At 40.8% G+C, this 23,893-nt stretch overlaps 1 protein-coding gene across 2 annotated transcripts in view; it reads right to left on the bottom strand.

The window, feature by feature from the left end:
* Nucleotides 1–23,893, bottom strand: part of SLC22A3 (solute carrier family 22 member 3) — an 87,922-nt gene that overhangs the window by 33,950 nt on the left and 30,079 nt on the right. Inside the window, exons 2-5 of one of the 2 annotated variants that reach the window (XM_081829266.1) lie at nt 11,611–11,714; nt 9,095–9,249; nt 7,484–7,652; nt 6,501–6,618 (exon numbers count right to left, since the gene is read on the bottom strand). In XM_081829266.1, the coding sequence (XP_081685392.1) occupies nt 6,501–6,618; nt 7,484–7,652; nt 9,095–9,249; nt 11,611–11,714 (546 nt within the window). The remainder of the gene's footprint in view (nt 1–6,500; nt 6,619–7,483; nt 7,653–9,094; nt 9,250–11,610; nt 11,715–23,893) is intronic. The other variant, XM_081829268.1, reaches the window with a different exon arrangement.

The raw sequence follows: 23,893 nt of genomic DNA, 5'->3' as shown, positions 1-23,893 counted from the left end.
GAGCCACCCAGATGCCCCACGTCCTGTCATTTTTTATGCATTCAAGAATATTCTACGTGAAAGCTAATGTGGTAGCATGCATAAGACAGTAATAATTTTTTATATGTCATTTTTGAGGATGGCGGCTTTGCTGGGAGGATTGGCACCATTTATTCTGTGTGATGTCAAAGAACGAAGATTTAATCCTATTAAGGGAAAGCACTGTATGAGTTTCCAGTGACTTTCTGTCCAATATCCTTCACTAGTTTCTAGACTCACACCTTTCCAGCTCTTGACACGGGAACTGGACTGGAGCCACCCTGGGGCACTGCCTGGGCCTGAGTTACTTTTTCTGGATCTTTTGAAATAAATTCAGTGAAGACAGTGTTCTATCCCAAGCCTGAGATGGTAATTAAACATAGCATTAACAAAGACAGTACAATAATTGGACTGAAAACCACACCCCAGATGGGCTTCATGACAGCCAGAATCATGGTATGGTTCCTTCTTTGGAAGAACAAAAATTATGTTTATAAAAATCTCCCCTTAAAAAGGAATGTCATAAACAGACATTCCCAAAGCTGGAAAGTCCCTCTCTATAGACATATTGGTGTCTGCATGACAGTTCGTTATAGTATAATAAAGATGGCAGCTATTAAGAGTTGGACGTCTCTCTGGTAAGTGAGGTAATCTAAAACTTAGCCTAACACTATCTAATGAGGTTTAATCTTTTTCTATTTTCTATTTCTTATATATTTATCTAAAAGTGGGATCATGGATGATGACCCTTTGGGATCAGAAAGCTCAAATGTCAGTTCTTGATGTTATCTAAACATGCCACCAGGGAAACCACCCATGAGTGTGTTTATGCATTACTGGGTACCAACATAACACCCAGTACTTATATTTTAATAAGTTATAGATTAGCTATGAACAATATAGGCATATCATCAAAATAGGGAAGTTATGGTCAAGCCTTATTTAGGTTTGTTAGGCCAACAGAGAACAACAATATCACCAACAAATATGGACCTACCCAGTTCTATCCTGTTAGAGGCTCTTTGTTTGAGTTGCAACATACTCTTTTCCATGAACATATCCCACACAAAGACAAGAAGTGGAGGGTAGCGGAGGAGAGGGATCTTTAGGATAAGGGCTTGTAAAATCCTTTGGAAAAAAAAATGAAAGCAAAACCACAGCCACAGTTATTACCTATGTAGTTGTATAACCTGGATCAGTAAGCGACAAAAGCTATTTAACCAGTATATTAATTAAATAATGCTGCATAACAACCATCAATCTTAGTGACATAAAGTAATAGACATTCATTTAGCTCATATGTTTGTGGGTTGGCTGAGAGACTGCTGATCTAGATTTGGGGAAGTTTTGCTAAATAAGCTTACTCCAAATGCCTCTCAGCCTCCTCTGGGGCCAGGAGGCAAGCCTGGGAATATTCTTCTCATGGTGATGGCTGAAGTGCAGAGAGCAAGCCCAACCACACAGCACATTTCAAGATTCTACTGAATCACGTCTGGTGGTAACTCACCATCAGCCAAAGCAACTCACATGGTCAAGCTCAAAATCAAAGGGCAGGACAGACGTTCCACCTACCATGGGACCAAAGCAAGTTACATTGGCATGCCTAATATCATTTGAACCCAGAAGTATTTTTGTCCAATGGAAATGAGGGGGAGGATGTGTATATTTTAAACAATAATCTAAACGACCCCCTTCCTCTGTCACCTCAACAACCAAAAATGTGTTGAATCACTAAACCCTACCCTGGCAATCAAAACAATGCCATTATGATCAGCTACATTAGTTAGCTTTGGCTGCAAAAACAAACACCCTCCAATCTCTGCAGCATGCTGAGACACGTTTAGCAGACTAGTTTACTGAGAAAACAGTTATTTCTTGGCCATATTCCATAGGGCGGCTATAGGTCAGCTTCTGCAGCTCTGTTCCAAGTTGTGGCTCTTCTCATTCTGAGTCCCACACTGAAGGAACACCACCAATTTAGGATATGCTGTTCTTGTGGCAAATGGAAAGGGCAAGAGAGCTGTCAGAAATGCATTTACAGCTTCTGCTCTGAACTGGTACCTCGGGCCATCAATTCAGAAGGCCCAGCCTGACTCAGTGGGGGGAATCTATCCACCTGCAGAGGAGCATTGCTGCAAGTCCCACGGCCACGGGGGTGGGGGTGTGTATGGGATCTTCCCACAGAGAGGGGTGAAGAGCTGGGAACAAGAACACATCTATCAAAGATAGTACCACTTCGTGATGAGAAAAGTTCACTGAGCAACAATCCTGGCTCTCCTCTACTTACCCATAGACCTAGTCTACTACGAGCACAAGTCTGAGCACTCTTAAATACTTGCCCACTTTCTCATCTATTTTGAGAAATACACATTCAGTTTTTAGGGCAATGGCCATCTCTTCAGACCAGCATTGCCATTCAGTGCACCGTTCAGTCATACACACGGTGCTGGTATGTGTCTATTGGATGAGCGTGGAAAGTTGCATTGATTGGTATCTTACTAGGTGTGAGGCAAGAACAAGTGTACTACAGATACCAGGAAGTAACACCAAACTGAAGCCAAAGAGAAATTTAAGTGCAACATGAAACAACTTTGCCTTATGAACAAAACTGCGGGGATGGCCAAGGCAGGAAGCAGTGTAATCACCGACATGCTCCCCGGGTCAAAGGACGCCTGTGGACGCTCTGGAGGCATCAGGACACACTGCTGCACTACAGTTGTGCTTGGGCTGTAAGGACTGTAGACTTGCCAATAGTTTGGTTTTATTTTTTCAAGTGTGCCCTAAACATTGCAAAGGCACCCGTGAACGAGTCTAAGCTAAGTATCTTTCTACACTGGGTCACTGCCTAGTGTTTGACACCCAGCCCATCCCTTGATTCTCTCTGGTTTCTATATACTTTGATTCTTTCCATTTTCTACATTTCTTCAACTTACTCTAAGTTCCACCCACTTGCCTCATTTGCATTGGTTTTATGTTTTTGGACTTTTCTTATCAGTGAATAATAGTTATACTGTTGGTATATTCAGAGAACCTGATGTTCTCATGACCTGTGTTTCTAGCTTCTAGCTGTGGCTTCAACAAAGTCAGAAGCTAGCTGGGAATTTTGGCAAATGGAAGCCTAGGGACCAGTGAGACAGAAAGCCAGAATTTATCTGCCCACAAAATGAGTAACATCCATATGAAATATAACTGAGATTATTTACTGGACAGCCAACCCTCAGAATAACCCACCTGGTTGAATATTGTGATGAAATCCACCTATTTCTTCCCACATCCTCTTTCCATTCACAAAGCCCAGGGGACTGGTGTAGCCCTATTTTATGGTGAATTTAGGTACTCTTCTGTAATATAGAACATCATTTTAAGCTAGGTCTTTCGATCCCCCCTAAAATAGACTAGGCTCTCTGGTGCCAGGGATGGAACAGGCTGGGTTTGGGAGGTGACTAAGGAAGACAGCATCGCTGCCAGGCCTCCCATGTGCATCAGGTAGATTCTTTCCAATTCACTCTAGCTTCACTGCAACCTGTGATGTGCACCCTTAGGATGAGATGGGAATTTGGACTGGTCTTGGAGGATGCGGTAACTTACATGATAATAACTTCTTCCAAAAGTCAGGATTTACTGAAAAGAGGTTCTATGAAAAGTGAAGGCAGAGCACTGGACAATCAGCTTTGAGCATGGGGGTCCTTGAGGTTATATTCAGAGAGGGGGGATACCAGCTAAGGCATCAAAAGGTTGCAAAAGGGTTGAAGTGACTATGTAAGCATAAGGTTTCAAGATGACCCTAATAGCGATTTGGTCAATTAGTTAGTTAGTTGAGTCACCAAAACATGAGTAATTGATAGTGACACACAGAAACCATAATAGGATTGATTTTGGAGTTGGGGCTCAAGAAAAATTCCTGCACTATTGGGCAGTACTTCTGAGTACTGTAAAGAGGTAATTTGCACATTATTATTCTTTGTGGGAACACTGGGATCTCTGAAATAGAGAATTATGATTTGGCCTATAATTTGACTGAATTCTGCTATTAGCAAGGGGTTTTAAACTGAAATGTTAATTCCTTCTCTTTTTGAAGATAATACTTTGTTTTTCTGCTTATGTTGTACAATCTTAAAAGGTTGAAGATGGATAGGTTCAGTTTGAAGACATTTGTTTCAAAACTCAAAGCACCCTTTGAGAAGTAGGTGATTCCAAGAGTGAGACCCTACAAGATGAGCCTGGAAAATCTCATCGTGCTAAGGAGCAAAGAAGCTGTAAGAACTGTATCTCAGAGTCACCAAATAATTGATGGGAGAAGTTAGTCTTTATGTAAGTGTTCCAGTAACAAACGAAGACATAATGATAAAATGGGAATGTTATCAATATTGTCATTTACAACTTCTGGTGAATTAATATATGCAGGCAATGATGATCAATGGTAGCTAACACCACAAAAGAAGAGACGGGCAGATAGGAGGGGTCTCTTAATGGAACAGTACTAAGCCATTTACAAAGGAGGGTTGCCAAAAGTATCAAACCTAAACCTGATTTAGCTCTAGATCTACCTACCCATTGACAGGGAATACAAGAGACAGAGGGTCATGTTAAAGGATCCTAAGGATGTAATCAACCAAATTTAGACTGCAGAAAATTCTACAGAAAAAAAGCCAGAAAGAAACCCTAGTATTCTTTACCCCCAAGGTTTCAAGGAAAAGAAAAGAACAGAACAGGAACCTATAGACTAAAGACCAAAGAGACTTATCAGCCAATCACAGTATGGAATCATCATGGATAGTGGTGGCTCAGGTGCTAAACTCCCGAGAGAAACTCATGTCTGGCTTCAAACCTGACTTTCAAATGGGGATCATCTAACTGCTTAAAACCAGAGTTAACACATCTTGGAAGCCACAGGATCCACCGTTCATGATCTTTCACAAGAACAACCATGTAGAGCCTTGAACTGCTTCCCCGTTGAAATGTCTCCACAGTGCTCATGAATTCAAAGCAGGTCTGTGGGTCTACAGGAGCAGCGTTGAACTAGACACCAGGGGACATGTAAGAGCAGCTGCTTCTGGGAATCATCCCATGGCCTCTCAGCAATACTCACAATAATATACCACATGCCTAGTTAAGTGGCATTTGCCTTCATAAGCCATCAGCACACACTGTTTTTTCTTTATTTTTAAAAACTTGATGTCAATCTGACATATACTTAGCTTTGGGACTACATGTGCAACGTCTTTGCGATACTGCTGAACAAAGAGCAAAAATATTTATTTGACTATTAAAACTGAGTGCAGATTATCATACATCTGATCCAGTTGTGAAGACAAAGTTTATGTGATGAGAGCAAGAGGAGAGGGCAGCAGGATATTTTTTCCCTAAAAGGAATCCACAGCCCATATGTGCTCAAAGAACAAGGATCAACTCATCTTCATGGTTCAAACAGGTCATGTTTTATCTTTACCACATTGTGTATGATCTGTAAACCCCAAGGTACATCAATATAATCCAATAGTTGACTGGTCAGTTGAAACCTCTATAAACACAGAGGCTACTGCTTGCCACTGAATGTAAGAGTGAAGGAAAAAGGTAGAAATCCAAATATCTCTGGGCAAGTTCTGGGAGGTTGGGGATGTGACAAGAAAACCAACAAAGCTTGTTTTTTATCAGAATGTTCTATCAAAACCAAATGAGTGCTACAAAAAAAAAAATTGATGTTAGCAACCTAATACTCTTCAAGGTTTTTATCAAAGATTCATATCTTCCAAAAATTATTCTCTAATATTCATTTCATAATAATCCCTCTGTTACTTTGTCTTTGCATAAAGCATTGCTATGTATTTTTATCTATTATTCTCTAATTATTCAGGTGTTGCTTCAGATATATCTGTATGTCTCCAAAGGCATAGCAAATCTTCCAAAGAGCAAAGAATGAACTCGAGTCCCTACCATTTCTCTTAGTATAGTGATACAGAAGCACCCAAAAAGCCTTGCTGGAAAAAAGAAGAAGAAAAAATGGAGGAAGAAAATGAGGGAGGGAGGGAAGGTAGGCTAGCAGCACATGTAAGTCTGAAGGCTGAATATTACATCGTTGCTCATGTTCTCAAATAACTAGTATTTCCAAGACTACATTTAAAGGCAAATCTTTAGACTACCCTGAATGTCAAGAAAAGATTTATAGTTTGTGCAAATTAAGATGAATGAATGACTTCATAGTACGGGGCTAAGGTAAGTAAAGTATAATAATTCAAGGAACGTGGTGCAACTATTGAAACATGGACCAAGGGACCAGTTGACCTTCACTCTGGTGCTATCACAATTCCATAACCATGTCTTCTTTAATGCACCTTGTGATTCTCCCCAAGGGTTTTTTTTTTCCCTCCCTTTTAAAAGTCAAACTAAAAACGATTTAGTCAGCTCTTTGATAATATGTACATAAGAGACAAATCAATTCACCCACTTCAACAATGCTTGTTACTAGTAATAAATAAGATTACCTCTGAGTAATTTGGTGAGAGATATTTCCCATTGCACTTGGCAATGCTCCTCAGGATTTTTAATGCTTTATCTCCTTTCTTCCGAGTAATCAGCCAGCGGGGAGACTCAGGAACCACCCTGGCAAGAAGAGGACTTTTTTTGAGTTCTATCTAGTAATTTCAAAACCTAAAAGTTAACGACTTGAGTTTCTCTATCAAAATGGATCTTGCGATTAGGTACAAGTTTAGGAGATTGAGAGTTTAGGCTCTCTGCAACATAGATTATCTCAGAAAATTTATAATGGAAGGGAAAAGTGCTCACTTGATAACTAGATCATTGGTCATAATAAAAATAATCAATAATGCATTGCTCTTGTAAACCCAGGCTGTCCTAGAACACAGTGTCCTCGATTACACATATGAAGAGAACTGGGGTATAATGAGCATTTAGGAAGAGGTGAAGATCCAATTCATGTAAACGGATTGTCCCATATATTAAAATTAAATTAGAGGAATGATCAAAATACATTCACTACAATAAGAGTCAAATGCATATAACCTGTAGTTTTTTGATAACTTAATTTTCTCATGCTCTTAACATTTCTTTATTCCTCAGGAGATTCCTAAATAATATTAATTTGCTTAATAGAACACACAGAGAAGCAAATCTATTTCATTGCATTTAATTTGCATGTTGAAATATTGGCAGATATGGTTTGTTGCCTTCTAGTGCTCATGAAGATATTACAAAATAACAAAACATAATTAATACTCTATTTAGATTTTCTGTTTGGGTACTTTATTAATTTATGTTAATAACAACTATTAGTCTAACAATAATCTCTATAAATTCTCAAATTCTCTAGAAATACTCAAAGCCCATAGTCACTCTGGAGATGTTAGGAAATCTCCTTAGTTGCTTTCATTTTTATGGTGGTTTAGAAGTGCAGATTCTACATTTCTGTGGAATAAGAATAAATTCAATATGACCAAAACTACTTTACCAGTAATAAAGGAGGAAGAGAAAGCTGGGCAGCGTTATGGCTAGCTGGATCCCTTGCCAATTTGGGATAAAGTAGGCAATTCCAGGGAGAATTATGATTCCAAGGGTGAAGAACATTTGGACCACTATTCCCACAATTCTCCTTTGCTTTGAACCTACTATTTCCGTTACTGAAGGAAAACAAACACAGAGGTTAGGGAAGCTCGAGATCAGTTCCAAAATAAACAAACAGAGATGTTACATCTGTCATATCCATCGGCATTGCTAGAATGCTACAGAACTCTTAAAGGTACCAAGTCTTCCATACATGCTGGAGCCATGCTTTCTGCTCACTCTCTTCTCTGCCAGTTAATTGGCAAGCACGTACCACGCTCATCCCACACACCTAGCCCAGCACTCTTCTGGGTATACAAAGAACATATGTGTTGGTTTTAGGAAAGCTTAAATGATGACTATTTTATCAACACAGAACTAGAATAAACTGGCTAGATTTCTATCACGGTATTTCTAAAGATGTACATATTATAGTCTCTTTAGGAGATTATTTATGAGCATTATAATTCTACAAATAATTTTTTCAAGATCACCACATGGTTTCTATCAAGTGATAATTCTCTCCACGGTGTTGGACTTTCCATTTATGTGATATTTCTTTAAAAATCACATGGGGAATTTTACCGCTGGCATCCTTCCCCCCTCCACCCCCCCAACTCATCCATTTCTATTCGTCATTAATTCTATTCCGATATGCTACCTTAGTTGTGCCCTAAGATCACAACTTTGAAAATTCACCTAGACTCAGATCTCCTTAAAAACACTTCATATTCCAAAATTATCCCTTCTGCCCCAGCCAGCGACAGGCAACCTCCCAGCACTCTCCTTCCCCGCCCATAAAAAGATCTTCAAAGTGTCCCCAAAGTGGGCACTGCTTGGGGAGAGATTGTCTAGCAGTAATGGAAAGGACTAGAAGCTTAACGATCTGGAGCAATAATCGAAAAGGAGCTTTTGCATCTCCCTGCTCACAAATCCACTGTGACTCTTAGAGTAGGTAGCTGGTTCTGGATATCACTAGAGACAGAACCAAAGTAGCAGCCAGGACTTCTCCCAGTAAAATGAACAAAGAGCAACAGGAAAGTTTTCTTTCTTTCATACCCAGAAGGTCAAACTTTCTAGTTACGGAAGAGAGCAAAGGTTCACAAATGAGCTTCTCATTTTTAGGTCAGATCTCCTCCACGGTAAAAAGTTCTCCACTTGAACAAAAGGAATAGAATTAAGAAATAATATTTGAGAACACAGGGATGTCATCTCAAACCCTATCACAGATATACACAGAAAATGCGTTAAAAATGTTTCAAGAACTGCTGAAATTTTTATAAAAATTAATCTCTGATAAAGCAAAGCAATAACATGCTAGGGGTACGGCTGTGCTAGAAAGTGGCATTTTAGTTTCCCAAGAGTCAGAATCTCACCCCCGCACCTTCCTATTTGCAGAGATCATTACTGTGGCAGCCGCCAAGCCTCCACATAGGAGCCCCAGGAGGGCTGACTGGCCGGCACCGCCCAGCCACCTGTCCCTGGCTGTCAGAGACACGGAGGCGTAGCAATGTCTTACCAATTACGTAGCAGGTCATCCATGTCCCCTTTCCAAACACACCTTGTAGGAAGCGGAAGACCACAAACACAGGGAAATTGGGTGCAAATGCCACCACGACCCCGGTGACGCCAACACCGAAACAGGATATTAGGTAAATGACTAGTCTGCCGTACCTTTTTGAGAAAGAGAGAGGAAGAAGTCACCTTCAACGTTTCCTTCGACACAATGAGAAAGACTATCATTAGAGGTATTGTTAAAAGAGGTTTAAGTATAGAAATTTTGTTTTTAAGACTGCATTACTACCAGGTACAGGATTGTTGAAAATTCTACATTTTGTTTTATAGAAAAACCAGGGCAAATAAGAACATGTGCCTCTGAAATGACATGACAAAATGTAAAGCACAGAATACATTCTTTGTGATTGCAGTTTCCAAAAAGATAACGCTCTCTATCACGTCTTGTCTCCCTGGTGGCACAGCTTGGACACTTTATAGCATTTTTGTGAGTGGAGTGGGAAGGGGGAAGGGAAAAGGCCCCAGGCTTCAGTTTTGGCTCAACCATCAGCCAGCCGTGCGACCTTGGGTCCATGTCTTCAGCAATCCAAGACTCAGATCTTGTTTATTTGCTTGTGGGTTGTTTTCTCCCCCGTCCCTTTCTATGGTGAGGTTGTAGAGGCTCAAATGAGAAGCTGATGTGAAAGCTCCTTACAAACTATGAAGTTCACAACCAATGTGAGCTGTTCTTAAGTTCTGCATTTTATCCTCACCATTTACATAACTATGATTAGAAAGGTAGGCAAAGGGCACACGTTATTGAGTGCCATATTCTGGGATTCTGATGTTAAGTGGTTCGGTATAGTTGTGCCAAATTATTGGCTGGTGGAAATCTGTCATCCATGACCTTTCAGAGATTTGATTCAAAAACACTTTCCCGTAGAAATTCCCACCAAATTCACATATGCAGCATCCTGCTTCGGTCAGCGGAGTGGAGACAGAAGTAGTCCTGGTTTATCGAGGTTTTGAAATTCACTGCCTGTTCTTCCTACACTGTCCTCTCATAGATAGGTGGCCTATTACACTGTTTCTTGTCCTTTCCTTCAATGACGCAAAGGAGAAGAGCCGACAGATGGCTGGCTCTGCGGTGAGGCAGACTCATTCACGGCTCTGTCTTCCTCTCCAAAGCATTGAGTCGTCTCTGAGGATAGCCACTCAGTTCCCTGTTAGAACATAGGTAGAAAGAGCCCCCTCCTTTAGTCGAGTTACTTTTATTTGGAGATATGTTTACTGATTGTGAGAGAGAAACATGCAGAAGCAGCAAAACCTAATGTTTAAATCAGAAATACGTGTTGAAAAGACGTGGCTCCATTGCGAGTCATAGCCAGCTAGGGTTCTCCCCTAGTGATGTATGGGGAGATTAAGAAAAGAAAGATGCATGGGAAGGGCTATAAGAAGAAACCACAGACAAAGACATGGATAAAAGACAGGGAAAGAGCATCAGACACAAGGATTAAGGAGAAAGTCATATGCCTGTCTTTCCATACGAAGAGGGTGTCAGGGGGCTGCAAGAGAGAACTAAGAGACAGATGAAGGAGCAGAAAAAGAAACCAAGGGTTCTACCCACTTTGAAGTCCTGGTCTGGTCAAATGCAGACCATCTATTGATGAAAGCATTTGGGGCATTTTATCGTCTACAATTAGCTAATTAATGGCATTGGGCAGTTCTCCAAGAGGTACGCTTAGCACTGTGCACCATGAGCATGGTCACAAGGACCCACCCAGGCTGGGCTAGAGTGACCAGAGTGATGTTCAGCCAGACACGGCCAATGGCCAAAGCTTTTCTACTCCTGTCCTAAGGGGTATAGAAGGAATAATTAAATTACTGCACATATTTTCATAGTTAGAATTGGGATAAAGGAATAGTTCAACATGAATACAATAACCAACATCAATAATGGTTCAAACAGGAATATCTGAATAGAAAGCATGACTATCCTCAATATACACACTCACCACGTCTGCCATTAACTGGTATATTTATGAATGTTAAATGATAAAGTTCTTTTAACAGTCTTCGGAAAAACTCTTTTCTGCAGAATTTTTAACTTATAGAATAAAATACAAGGATTTCTTAAAAAAATTAAATGAAACATATTTGGAAGGAGCTGACTCTGACTAAATTAATCAGACCACAACCAGTGGGTTATGGAAGAACATGGAATCGCCTCTGCTGTGTTCAGCCAGCTAGCCATTGGCCCCACGATGAAGTTACTGCATTTCTGGTGTTTGTGTTTCCACTCAGATGCTTGCAGACCCACTGGGAGCAGCCCCATCCATTTGTGCAGTTCAAGGAGTAAGGAGATGGAGGTGAGCAAGGAGAGAATTAGTCCAACCAAATAAGCATGAATGTCGCAAGTAGAGAGATTAAGATTTTTTCCAAGTTTAGCAAAAATTGTTTTCTAGTGGCTAACATCATTTTCATCTCCACACGTATGCATCATGTTTTAGTGCTGTCAACCGCTGTCACATCCGTGCCTACCTGTCTGCTGCATAGCCCAAGGTGAAGGCTCCAGCCAAGAAGCCCAGGTTTAGGACGGCTTGTGTGAGGTCCAGCATCCAAGCATTGACACACACGAGGTCAAACTGGGAAAACAAAGCAAATACATGGGAGACATATGACCCTGCTTATCCTCAAGACACCTGGTCTTCTGTCCAAATCAGCGATCATTAAACATTTTTGCCCAAACCCACTCCTTAAAATTTTTAAATGTATCACATGCATGTTTTATATTGATGTATAAATGTTTTGTCAGTTTCAATAACTGCCAAAGATGTAATTCACTGTATCCAATAGTCTAAATACCGGAGCCATTGGCCACCTACCATCACCCAGTAAAAACAAGCTCTTCAATAGTCTCAATCTGAAGTCAATCTTTTTGTCTCTTTGAATTCTTATTTTTGTTCTCACGTACTTACATCCTAATATTATAAGTAGAAAATGTTTTATTGTGTTTTGCCTTAATGTGTATTGCATTAATGGTGAGGTAAATAAATAGTTCTGGGTGTAAAAATTATCTATATAAATTGACATTTAATTAAAAAAAATTTTTCCTGTGACAATGTCTCTAAAGATTCGCATTCTTTCCCATTGAGTTATAACTACAGTTAGTAGACCACAACGGATGAAAACAGAAAATATGATGAATTTTGAAAAAGATTTATTACACAGAATAACATTTTATTGGAAATGCACCTCTGTATTTCTAGAAGAATGTTAAGAAAGCCTGGGGTTTTCCAGCTGGTTCATGTAATCTGTGGAGGAAGATTGTTTATTACCAGAACCAGTTAAGGCTAAACATCAATACTGCTCCCTTTTTTTTTATTTTTAAAAGTTTATGTGCCAGGAAAACTTGTTTGTATAAGTAAATTAATGAGAATGGAGAGAGTTTGTTAGAGCAACATCATTCAATTCTTCTGGCTCCTTCTCAGTTACATGCTGAGACTCACATAGCGATCTACCATCAAAATTAGTTTTACTTTTCTATTAACCAACAGGCCATTTAAGTTCTCCTACAATCTTGCTGCAAGGAAGTAAAAGGAAACCACTACACTTACAAAAAGTTATTTAATCAAATCATTAGAGTCATTTACTTTCTTCATTACCTTCTTAATACTCAAACCAATAGTCCAAACTGTCCTGCTGTTTGGTTCCCCACAGGTTTTTAAGCCTCGGGTAGGTGCATCACAGAGGGATGGGAGAGAGGTAGGATTCCTTTAGCAAAGTGGGAGAAGGGCATTAGGAAAAAGGACCTGCATCCTCATTGCATGCATATTCTCAGGAAGATCCATTTTGGACCTACATGAGCTGAGGCCCTGACAATGGATTCCCTTCAAAGTACCCCAGCCCTCCCCACACTGTGATTGGCTTTGTGTACCTCCAAATGGCAAGCCCACCCCAACTTGAAGGCCATTCATAAATACACATTCATAAGTGAACCATCACACTTATTTATGGAACCTAACCCATGATCTGTCACTTAACATAGCTGGAAAAAAACAGGAGCATGAGTAGCTGGCCCACCTCACAGAGTTGCTGGGAAGACGTACGGAGATTAAAAAAGTAAAAAAGATTTACATATACACATGGTAGTAGGAACTGTGGTGATTTAAATGTTTTATCATCCATTTAGGTACTGCTTTCTCAGGGCACAACAATTTTATTTTAAGTAAAATTGTAGACAATTAATTATCTGAAATAATTTCCCATTGGAATTAAACATATAGAGAATGCAATTAGAGGACAGCCACATGCGGAAGAATGAAACTGGATGGCTTATTTACACCATATACAAAAATAAACTCAAAATGGATAAAGGACCTAAATGTGAGACCTGAAACCATAAAAATCCTAGAAGAAAACACAGGCAGTAATTTCTCTGACATCAGCTGTAGCAATATTTTTCTAGATGTGTCTCCTGAGGCAAGGGAAATAAAAGCAAAAATAAACTATTGGGACTACAGCAAAATAAAAAGCTTCTGAACCACAAAGGAAACAATAAACAAAACTAAAAGGCAACCTACAGAATGGGAGAAGATATTTGCAAATGACATATCCAATAAAGGGTTAGTACCCAAAATATATAAAGAACTTACAAAACTCAAAACCCAAAAACAAATAATCCAATTTAAAAAATGAGCAGAAGACACGAGGGGCACCTGGGTAGATCAGTTGGTTGTGTCTGCCTTCGGCTCAGGTCATGATCTCAGGGTTGCGGGATCAAGCCCACGTCAGGTTCCATGTTCAGCAGGGAGTCTGCTTCTCTCTCTCCCTCTGCTCTCTCTCTCTCTCTCAAATGAATAAATCTTTAAAAAAATTTTTTAAATTACAAAAATGAGAAGACATGAACAGACATTTCTCTAAAGAAGACATCCAGATGACCAACAGACACATGAAAAGATGCTCAACATCACTCATCATCAGGGAAATGCAAATCAAAACTACAATGAGATATCACCTCACACCTATAAGGATGGCTAAAATCAAAAATACAAGAAACAAGTGTTGGCAAGGATGTGGAGAAAAAGGAACCCTCTTGGTGGGAATGCAAACTGGTGCAGCCACTGGGGAAAACAATATGGATGTTCCTCAAAAAGTTAAAAATAGAACTACTCTATGATCTAGTAATTGCACTACAAGGTATCTACCTAAAAAGTCCAAAAACACTAACTCAAAAGGATATATGCACCGCTATGTTTATTGCAGCATTATTTATAATAGCCAAACTATGGAAGCAGCCCAAGCGCCCATCAATAGGTGAATGAATAAAGAAGATGTGGTATATACATATATACACAATGGAATATTATTCAGCCATAAAAAAGAATGAAATCTTGCCATTTGCAACAACATGGATGGAGCTAGAGAGATAATGGTAAGGAAAATATGTCAGCCAGAGAAGACAAATACCATATGATTTCACTCATATACGGAATTTAAGAAACAAAACAAAAAGAGAGAGAGAGACAAATCAAGAAACAAACTCTTAACTACAGAGAACAAACTGGTGGTTACCAGAGGGGAGGTGGGTGGAGGTGAGGGGGATGAAGGAGGGCACTTGTGATGAGCACCAGTGATGTATGGACCTATACTGTACACCTGACAGTAACGTAATATTGTATGGAACACTCCATCAAAAACTAATGAGGTACTGTATGGTGACTAACATAACATAATGAAGAAATTATAAAAAATAAATGTATGAAAGAGAAAAAAATAATACTGTATGTTAACTACACTGGAATTAAAATAAAAACAAACAAACAAAAGAATGCACCAAGAATAGAAGTATATCAGATCTCAGAAATCAAACAGGCAATTTAACTGCCAGAAAAAACATTTTGCTTCAGAAAAGTAGCAGCCAGTGTCAAATAGAAATTCCCAAAGAGTAGAATTTGCCTCCTCCAGCTGTACTTCAGATAACTGGATTAGCTAGGGATGCAGGCAAGCTTTTCTTTTCTTTTCTTTTTTAAAGATTTTATTTATTTATTTGAGAGAGAGAGAACACATGAGAAGGGATAGGGTCAGAGGACGAAGCAGACTCCCTGCCGAGCAAGGAGCCCGATGCGGGACTCCGGGATCATGACCTGAGCCGAAGGCAGTCGCTTAACCGACTGAGCCACCCAGGCGCCCCAGGCAAGCTTTTCAAAGATGACATAGCAAGGCCCAGCAAGAGCTATCCTTTCAGTGAATTTGTTCAGCTGCTTTTGAACTGTATGAATTAAAATATCCTCCCCATGGTCTTTAAATCCACAAAATATTCTTTAAAATAGAATTATCTTTTTCACTCTACCTTAAGAGAAACTGTCAAAAAGGATTTTTTCATATTTCATATTAAAATAAATATTTTTTCATATTTTAACTGAAAATAAACATCTAAGTGGTTAAAGTTCTGCGATAACATTCTCTAAAGTACTATGATGCCATCTGGGCTACCTATTGTTCTGCATCCCAGGCGCTGGTGGTGTGGAAACCACATTTCCCAGAACCCCTTGCCAGCAGGTTCTATTTAGGTTCTGCCAGTGGGGGAGGGGAGAGTAAGTGCAAGATCAGAAAACAGGAAGGAGGTCGTGGTGATTCTGCTTCTGGATGTGGCAGCAGTGCCAGCTCTAATCATGGCAGTGACAACAGTGGCTGGGGGCTTAGAGGTCAATCAGCGTTTCTAACCACTCCCCTTCCACATGGGGGCCCAGAGATACTGGCCCACAGGCTCCATAATGCCTGGGAGCAGGACAAGTGGTCTGCAGGTGCTGACCTTCCTAATCTCTCCCCTCTGTGCTTTTCTAGCCCTTCCAAAACAACTCAAATCCAAATCCTTTTACTAAATCCCTTCCTGCTCGAAATACCTAGCCTGATTTCTGCCTTGAAGACTGGGAGCCTGCTATCTATCAAAAGTACAAAATAAAGTAACTTAAATTATGTAAGGAAATACACACACACACACACACACACACACACACTTGTGTTTCCAGTACAGGGACCAACACAGCAGACAAGGATTCAGGGGCTTGGTTTTGGCTCTTACTCATACATCCAAGAGGCAGACGCCTGCCTCCTGGGCCCAGCACTTCCTGATCAGCTCTGAGCTCACTGCCTGCTACGGTAAGGGTAACAGCTGTGGGTCTGTGATATGTTTTCATGTTTAAAGAGAGGTTAACAGGCAATGAAGCCCATGAGCTTCATAGGGTAAGGACTTTTTTTTTTAAAAAAGATTTTATTTATTTATTTGACAGAGAGAGAGACAGTGAGAGAGGGACCACAAGCAGGGGGAGTGGGAGAGGGAGAAGCAGGCTTCCCACCAAGCAGGGAACCCGATGTGCGACTTGATCCCAGGACCCTGGGATCATGACCTGAGCCGAAGGCAGACACTTAACAACTGAGCCATCCAGGCACTCCTAAGGACTTTTTCCTGAAATAAAGTACTAAAAGTTTGTTGTAGTTCCCAAAGAGACCTAAAACCTACCTCTTGTCAAGCTCACCAAAGTCTGAATCAAGGACACAAGCATTTATGTCTTTCTCCTAAGGCCATTTATCAAGAACAAGTGAGATATCTCCTTTTTATTTTTTAAGTGTACACATGCAAAGACATTTAAAAATTATTTTTAAAAACTCATAAATCCATGTGTACCCATTCTGTTCATTACTAATCTTCAAAATCACTTTTACACAAAGAGAATTACTCCCCTTGGCATGAGCAGAAAGTCAATCTGATAAAACACTCAAGTAATTCTTCATGTAATGCAGGAAGGATTACGCTGCTTCATTTTGCAGAAAGCACAACTCCAGCCTAATTAGATACTTTTGAAGGGCTTCTAACCAGGGGTATTTCTCAGCTTTTCCTAGTTGTTACAATCCAAATAGACATTATGTTAATTTGAGCTACAATGATAAAAAATGCTGGGACAAGTTACTGTTAGATACATGTTAAAGTTTTGATTTCTAAATCATCCTTAAGACTAGAGCAACAGAACATCTCCAGCATATAAAGGTCAGAGGTGATAAGTAAGGTAAAAATAATGCAGGTGTGCAAAAGACTTAGAAACTCAGGAGGGGACTTGACTGCTCCTTAAGCCACAGAGAGTGGACCCAGATGACTAGAGGCTGGCTTTTCCACAGATGTCTCTGGAACAAACTGTCAGGTAAGACGGTCTAAGGTTAGAGGACATCACATTATCTGACCTCGGTCACATCTGTGAGGAATAGTACTCATTAGTTGTTTGTTCTGATGTGGGAGTTGTTTGTACTGCTGACGTCAAATGACCATACGTGCCTTTGTTTCCATCTTCTAAGGATGAGTTATCAATTGAACAATTCCTAATCAGCTTTCAGTTCGAAACTAGTGGCCATTAAACTCTTCATTGGTAATCAAATCAGCATGTGTGCCTTTGGTTTGACATCAGGTGTGGGGTGCCCCTGGCTACATTTAGCATCGGCCAATTACACTTTGACCTCCATGGGCAGGTTCCATTGCTAATCAACACCAAGCCACTGTAACAGAGCCTAATAATGGTTAAAAATTATTGTCATCATAAAGAAGATAATATGGGCTGGGCTTCCATGAGGGGAAAGGATATCATTAGTAATTCTAGTCATAATGAAAATTTTTTTAACATGATCTGATCACTTATATGGGCATCTTTTTTTGTTTTGTTTTGTTTTTTTTAGAGAGAGAGACAGAGTGTGAGCAGGGCAGGGAGAGGCAGAAGGAGAGAAAGAGAATCTTAAGCAGACTCTGTGCTGAGCATGGAGCCTAATGTGGGGCTCGATCTCACGACCCTGAGATCATGACCTGAGCTGAAATCAAGAGTCAGACACTTAATCAACTGAGCCACCAGACACTCCTATATGGGCATCTTACTATCAAACAGCTAATGATTTTCTGATATGTACAAACCATCACAATAAACTGCAGCTGTAAGAACTAAACATCAGGTATTTACAGAAGCTTCCAGTGGTGTGCTTATACAGAGGAGGCTGAGAGAAGTACCAGTGATCTGCACACTTTGTTTCTGCCTCTATGAGGAGCTTATTACATAGCTTTGAGAGCCAAGGTCAACGTATGTGAAGCAAATGTGGAGCACTTGAGATCAGAACTGAAAAGGGTTGACTATAAAATGCAGGAGGGCCTCAGAGAAAGGAATGACTGGTGGGTCCAAAGCAGTCAGATTTGTGGAGAAGGTGGGACATAACCTGATTCTTCAACAATGAGCTGGATTTAGAAGGAAAAAAGGGGGAAAAGAAAGGTATTTGAGCAGAGTGATGGGCAGTCCAAGTCACAGGAGCATGAATGCTAATGAGGTTCAGGTCTGCCTGCAGCATGTGGGGGTGTCAAGCTCTGATTTGAAGCTGAAGAACCGCTTGTCTCTATTCCACTCAACAGGAATGCAGTGCGTGTCCCATGGGTAGGACAGTTTATTTCTCAGGAAACCAGAGACATCAAGAGAGTTCAGAACAGAGGGAGGAGAAAGTTCTAGAAGACAGAGGAAGAATCTGCAAGGTTGTAAATGGAAAGGCCCAGAACAGATGTCCTGACCCCAGGACAGAACAAGATTCCAGGGAGATGAGAGCAAGACCAGGAGAAGAAACCTAACGTCTGCCATTGTCGCTTAGAACACCTGGCATGCCATGTTGCTTGGCACGAAGAGGTGCCATATGTGAGAAAAGGCTCATATAAGCTGTCACTTAAGCTGTCCTCCAAGGGTGATATTAGCCATGCCTCCAGGTATGGCTAAGCAGATAAACCTCAAAATATAATGGAAAGATGTTCTTTAAGTGCATGGCTTTTTCTCTGGGCTTGTGAAATTAGGAAAAATGCAAAACTGAATTTACTATAATAGTAATAGTGCCTGGTTGTGTATTAACTTATGCTCTACCACTCACCCTCCAATCTTAGACGCTCAGACCATTCTGTTTCTTTGTAGAGAAGACATGCAGTTACTCATCTTAAAGTGTTTATGATTTCCCTGCATAACTGAGGATGTCTACAGACGAGAGGATGATGAGAGGTTCTGCATTTGTGCACATCTAAGGGCAGAGAAGCCACAGTGCTGGGGTCAGCCATCTGGTGGTCTACCATGGCTAGCCCTGTGTCCTGAACCTCTTCGACCCTCTGTGTCCCCATCTATGAAATGAGGGTAAGGATTGGACTGACGATATCACTGAAATAAAATATATATTTTACCCAATGCCTAAGATATATTAAATGTCTGATAAATGCTACCAATTGCATTAGGATTAGTGACATAATGATAATAGTAAATGACATTACTGGTGGTTTGTTTTGTTTTGTTTTTTGTTTTTTACTGGTGGTTTTAAAATGTGGTTTTCCACACTGGCTACTCATTAGAATTACTGGGATAATAGGGAAAAAATGTGTAACCCTCTCCTGACCCAATTCAATCAGAATCTAGTCCAATGAGCAGCTGAAATTGAAACCCACTGGTGTAGAGGTTCTCAGCTATGTAAATACCTGCCTGGGGATAGTTAATTTTTGCATATTTTGCATATTATACTGGATTGAATAGGGTCCTTCCTTAATTTTTGTCTGTCTAGATCTTCAGAATATGACCTAATTTAGAAATAGGGTCTTTGCAAATGTAATTAGAATGAGGTTATACTGGATCAGGGTGGGCCCTAATCCCATGACTGGTGTCCTTACAAGGAGAGAAAACAGAGACACAGACACACACAGGGGGAGAACAGCATGGGAAGGCATAGGAGGTGCCCGCTAAGCCACGCCAAGGATCACCTGCATATTCATCTGAGGGCCTACCATGACAAAGTACCTTAGGCTGCGGCTGAAACAACAGAAATTTAAATTTATTTTGTCAGCATTCTGGAGGCTGAAAGTCTGAGATCGAGGTGTCAACAGGGTTGGTGCCAGGCCTCTCCCCTTGACTTGTAGACAAGTCTTGACTTGTAGGCCACCTTCTCCCCATGCCTTTGCATGGGCTCTGTCTGTGTGTGTGTTTATGTCCTGACCTCCTCTTCTAATAAGGTCACTGGCCATTTGGATTAGAGCCCACCCTGATGACTTCATTTCAGCTTGCTTTCCGCTTGAAGATTCTATCTCCAAATACAGTCACAGTCTGAGGTACATATGAATTGGGAGTGGGGGATGAATATATCTCAGCCCATAATAGCCACCAACACCAGAAGGTAAGAGAATAGAGTAGAGTAGAATAGAATAGAATAGAATAGAATAGAATAGAATAGAATAGAATAGAATAGAACAGAACAGAATAGAATAGAATAGAATAGAATAGAATAGAATAGAATAGAATAGAATAGAATAGAATAGAATAGAATAGAAGGCAAGGAGCAGATTCTCCCCTAGAGCTTTTGGAGGGAGCAGGCCTCTGATATCAGACTTCAAACTTACGGCCTCCAGAATGATGAAAGAATGAATTTCTGCTGTTAACACAACCCAGTTTGTAGTAATTTGTGATGCCAGCCCTAAGAAACTAATACACGTATCAATCGGGATATTTTCAAAGTTTCTGTATAAAATGAAGCATTATTGGGAAAAAAAAAAAGACAGCTTTCCCTTCCTGGTTCCAGCCCCTTGGAATTCAGGGTGAACTCCATACTGGATCCAGATCTGCACAGCTGCATTTCCCTCAGTGGCGCATCTTGCTTCCCCAGTGTAGCATCCTGGAGAAAGCACGGATCCTTCTCTCACTGGAAAGGCCAGCCACCACACTGCCTGGACTGAGGAATTCAGCACGAAGTCCTGTTTACAATGTGGTACACCCACCCAGGGGCCAGCCTGCACCCTCAAATGTGCTGGCTGCCCAGGCAGAGAGGGCCTGACAACACAGACGTGGGGAGGAACTGAAGCCTCGTGGTTCAGACTGACCAACAGGAGGTGGACGATGGGAGAAGAAGAGTCCTACCCTACTGTGGCTACTCTGAGATGCCAATGGTCTACATGGCCTCAGGGGAGATGCCTGAAGGCTGAGCACCGGTCAGTGTTTGTGGTGGACCTGTGGCTAGTGTGGGGTTCCACCCCCTTGGTTTGCCCTCCCTCCATCCCTGCTTCTTCTCCTTCCTCCTTCACTCTCCTTTCCCTGGGGTTGCAGGTCCTGATAAAGAATTAGTATGCAAGCTCTTGTCCCAGGCTCTATTATTCAGGGAACCCAGGTAAAGGAATGGTGAAGAAGTAGCTCATGATCCTTTCAGCAAGCACTACTCTATTTTAAATTCACGATTCTGTGTGTGGAGGAGTCTATTCAAAATGATACATTTGAAGGTGAGTCATCAGTTTTGAATTACTGAGGAAACAAACAGTAATCACCACTTTGATTTAATGCGATTCCATCTAGAAGGAAAGACCCATGCAAAGTCTCATCCAGGAGCAGCTAGTTTAGACTTCACTTTCTGGACTTTTGGCCTTCCATGTTGGAGCCAATTCTGGAGATTCAGGAGTATATCCCCAGATGCCAGGCTTACCAGTGGATCCTGTGGCCACAAACCTGGTGTTACCAGGTGTGCCCCTTTCTAGAAGGGTGGTCCTGAGCTGAACCAGGACATGATTTAGGAACTGAGCCTCCAGCCAGGGTTTGACCATCTGCGTACAAGCACCTTCCACACTGGGAGCAAGAATGGTCAAAATGAACACGTATCTGACCTACTAGACTCATGGGTTAGAAGAGACCCTTAGCAAAATTACAGAGAAGTGTCTTGGATCCCACATGCAGGACACATTAGCTGTTCTGTCGCCCAGCATCCACTCAAATCTCTGTAGTAGCACTGCCAGACTGACTTCTGGGGAATTACCCACCCCCCCACACACACACTGTGAACAGCAATGGGGACCATCAGTCAAGATGCTCTGCCCTCCCTTGCCAAAGCTACCACGTGGCCTGAGTTGGACTGAACTCAGGATTAAATGATGGAATCAATATTTACTTGCTTGACATTCTGCAGACACTTAATAGATGTTTGTTCACTGACTGATTCAGTCAGTCAGTTATTACAAAAAAAAGGTATAAGGTGATCAATATTAGTACAAGACTTAAAGAAAATGGCTCATGATTGAAGATCAACTGTATAGAACCCAGTCACATGACTTCTTAACCAAGTGAGTGTCTACAATCTCAGATACTTCATTACATCACTTGACAATGAATGTTCTGGGAAGATGAACAAAATGACGCACTAACTAGTGACTAATATGTTAACTTTTGTGAGAGGCTAAGGGTGGGGGCCTGTTGCTTCTTGACCTGGGATGACTGACAGCCAGTGCCCTGTAGCTCCATTTTGCTGGATTCTTACATTTTCCAATGCAGGTCTCATACCTTTACTGTTTAGACACAGTGAGGCCCTGTACTTATTCTTTCTTTTTACCTTTGGTCTTTAGTAAATAACTGCAATCAGGTAAATCTTTATTCTACTGGTGTTTATTCTTATTGCAGATAATTGCTGTTGACTTCTTAAGCTATGTCCCAAAATAACATAGCCACGTTTTCTGATAAAGCTAATTTCTAAGAAAATAAAAATAATGAAGAAGGGGGATTATAGTCCTCAAAGGGAAAGATGACTAAATTCAGAAGAATAACATAGAGCGACAGCTAAATGGGGATTAGGCTCACAGTGAAATGCATCTTTCTAAGCAGTTTACTAGAAATATTCTTTTTACTAGAAAATAAGCCATTAAAGTAGAGCTTTAGAAATATACAGCATCTTGGTAAATCATTCTTTTCATAATATTAACTGAATTAACACAGTGGTTCTCAACGTGTTTGGACCAGCAGCAACAGCATCATCTGGAAACTGGTGAGAAATGCAGATTCTTGGGGTCTACCTTAGACCCACTGAATCAGAAACTCTGGGGTGGGGCCCCAAAATCTGTGTTTGACCTAGTCCTCCAGGGGATTCTGCTACACATTCAAGTTGGAGAAACACAGAATCTAACACACTGTTTACATTAGTAATTTTTCAAATTGGACACTCTAACGTCGACTGTTGGCCACCTTCAGGGAAGCCGAGGGATATGGCTACAGGCTTCTTGAAAGAATGCACAGGCACTGTATTAGTTTTGCTTAGTGCATTAGTCTTCAGTTGCTGTGTGACTAATTACTACAAACCTAGCAGCTTAGGTCAACGCCCATTCATTATCTCATACCTCTGTAGGTCAGAGGTCTGGGCAGGCTTGGATGTGTTCCTTGCTCAGTCTCTCATGCGTATGGTATCAGCCAGGCTGGGCTCCCACATAGAGGCTCTGGGAAGAATCTTCCAAGCTCATCCAGGCTGTTGGGAAAATCCAGTTCTTTGTGGTTGTGGGATTGGGGTCGTGTTTTCCTGCTGTTGCGGGCCAAGAGTTGTTCTCAGGAACTTGTGTCTACTATCAGGCCCTTTCTATGTGGCCCTCTCCACCTTCAAAGCCTGCGATGGTGTATCAAGACCTTCTCATGCTTTGAGTCTCTCTGAACTTCCTTGTCTAATAAAATATATAAAGTGCACATAAAATAATCTGTATTTATGTAAACATACAGAAATGTCAGAGGGAAGGGCACTCATTAAGCTAATCAAAAGATTCTGTGTGGTTGGATGATAGGTAATTTTTTTTTCATACTTTTTTGTGTGTGTTTTTTTAATTGTTTTTGAATTGGGTATGTACTATTTTTATGTATTTTATTAGAAAAACATAAAGTTATGTCCACTTTGGAAAAATTCTATACTGACTGTAAAGTCATATATTAGAAGGGTGGGGAAGGAGATTGATTGAGGGAAATAATGTAAGCATGGCAAGGGGAAGAAGGGA

Source organism: Leptonychotes weddellii, chromosome 8 (assembly GCF_054177405.1).
Source record: "Leptonychotes weddellii isolate Sample4059 chromosome 8, ASM5417740v2, whole genome shotgun sequence".
Taxonomy (NCBI): Eukaryota; Metazoa; Chordata; class Mammalia; order Carnivora; family Phocidae; genus Leptonychotes; species Leptonychotes weddellii.
Note: the sequence above shows the minus strand (reverse complement) of the source record. Positions and strands in the feature narration are given on the sequence as shown.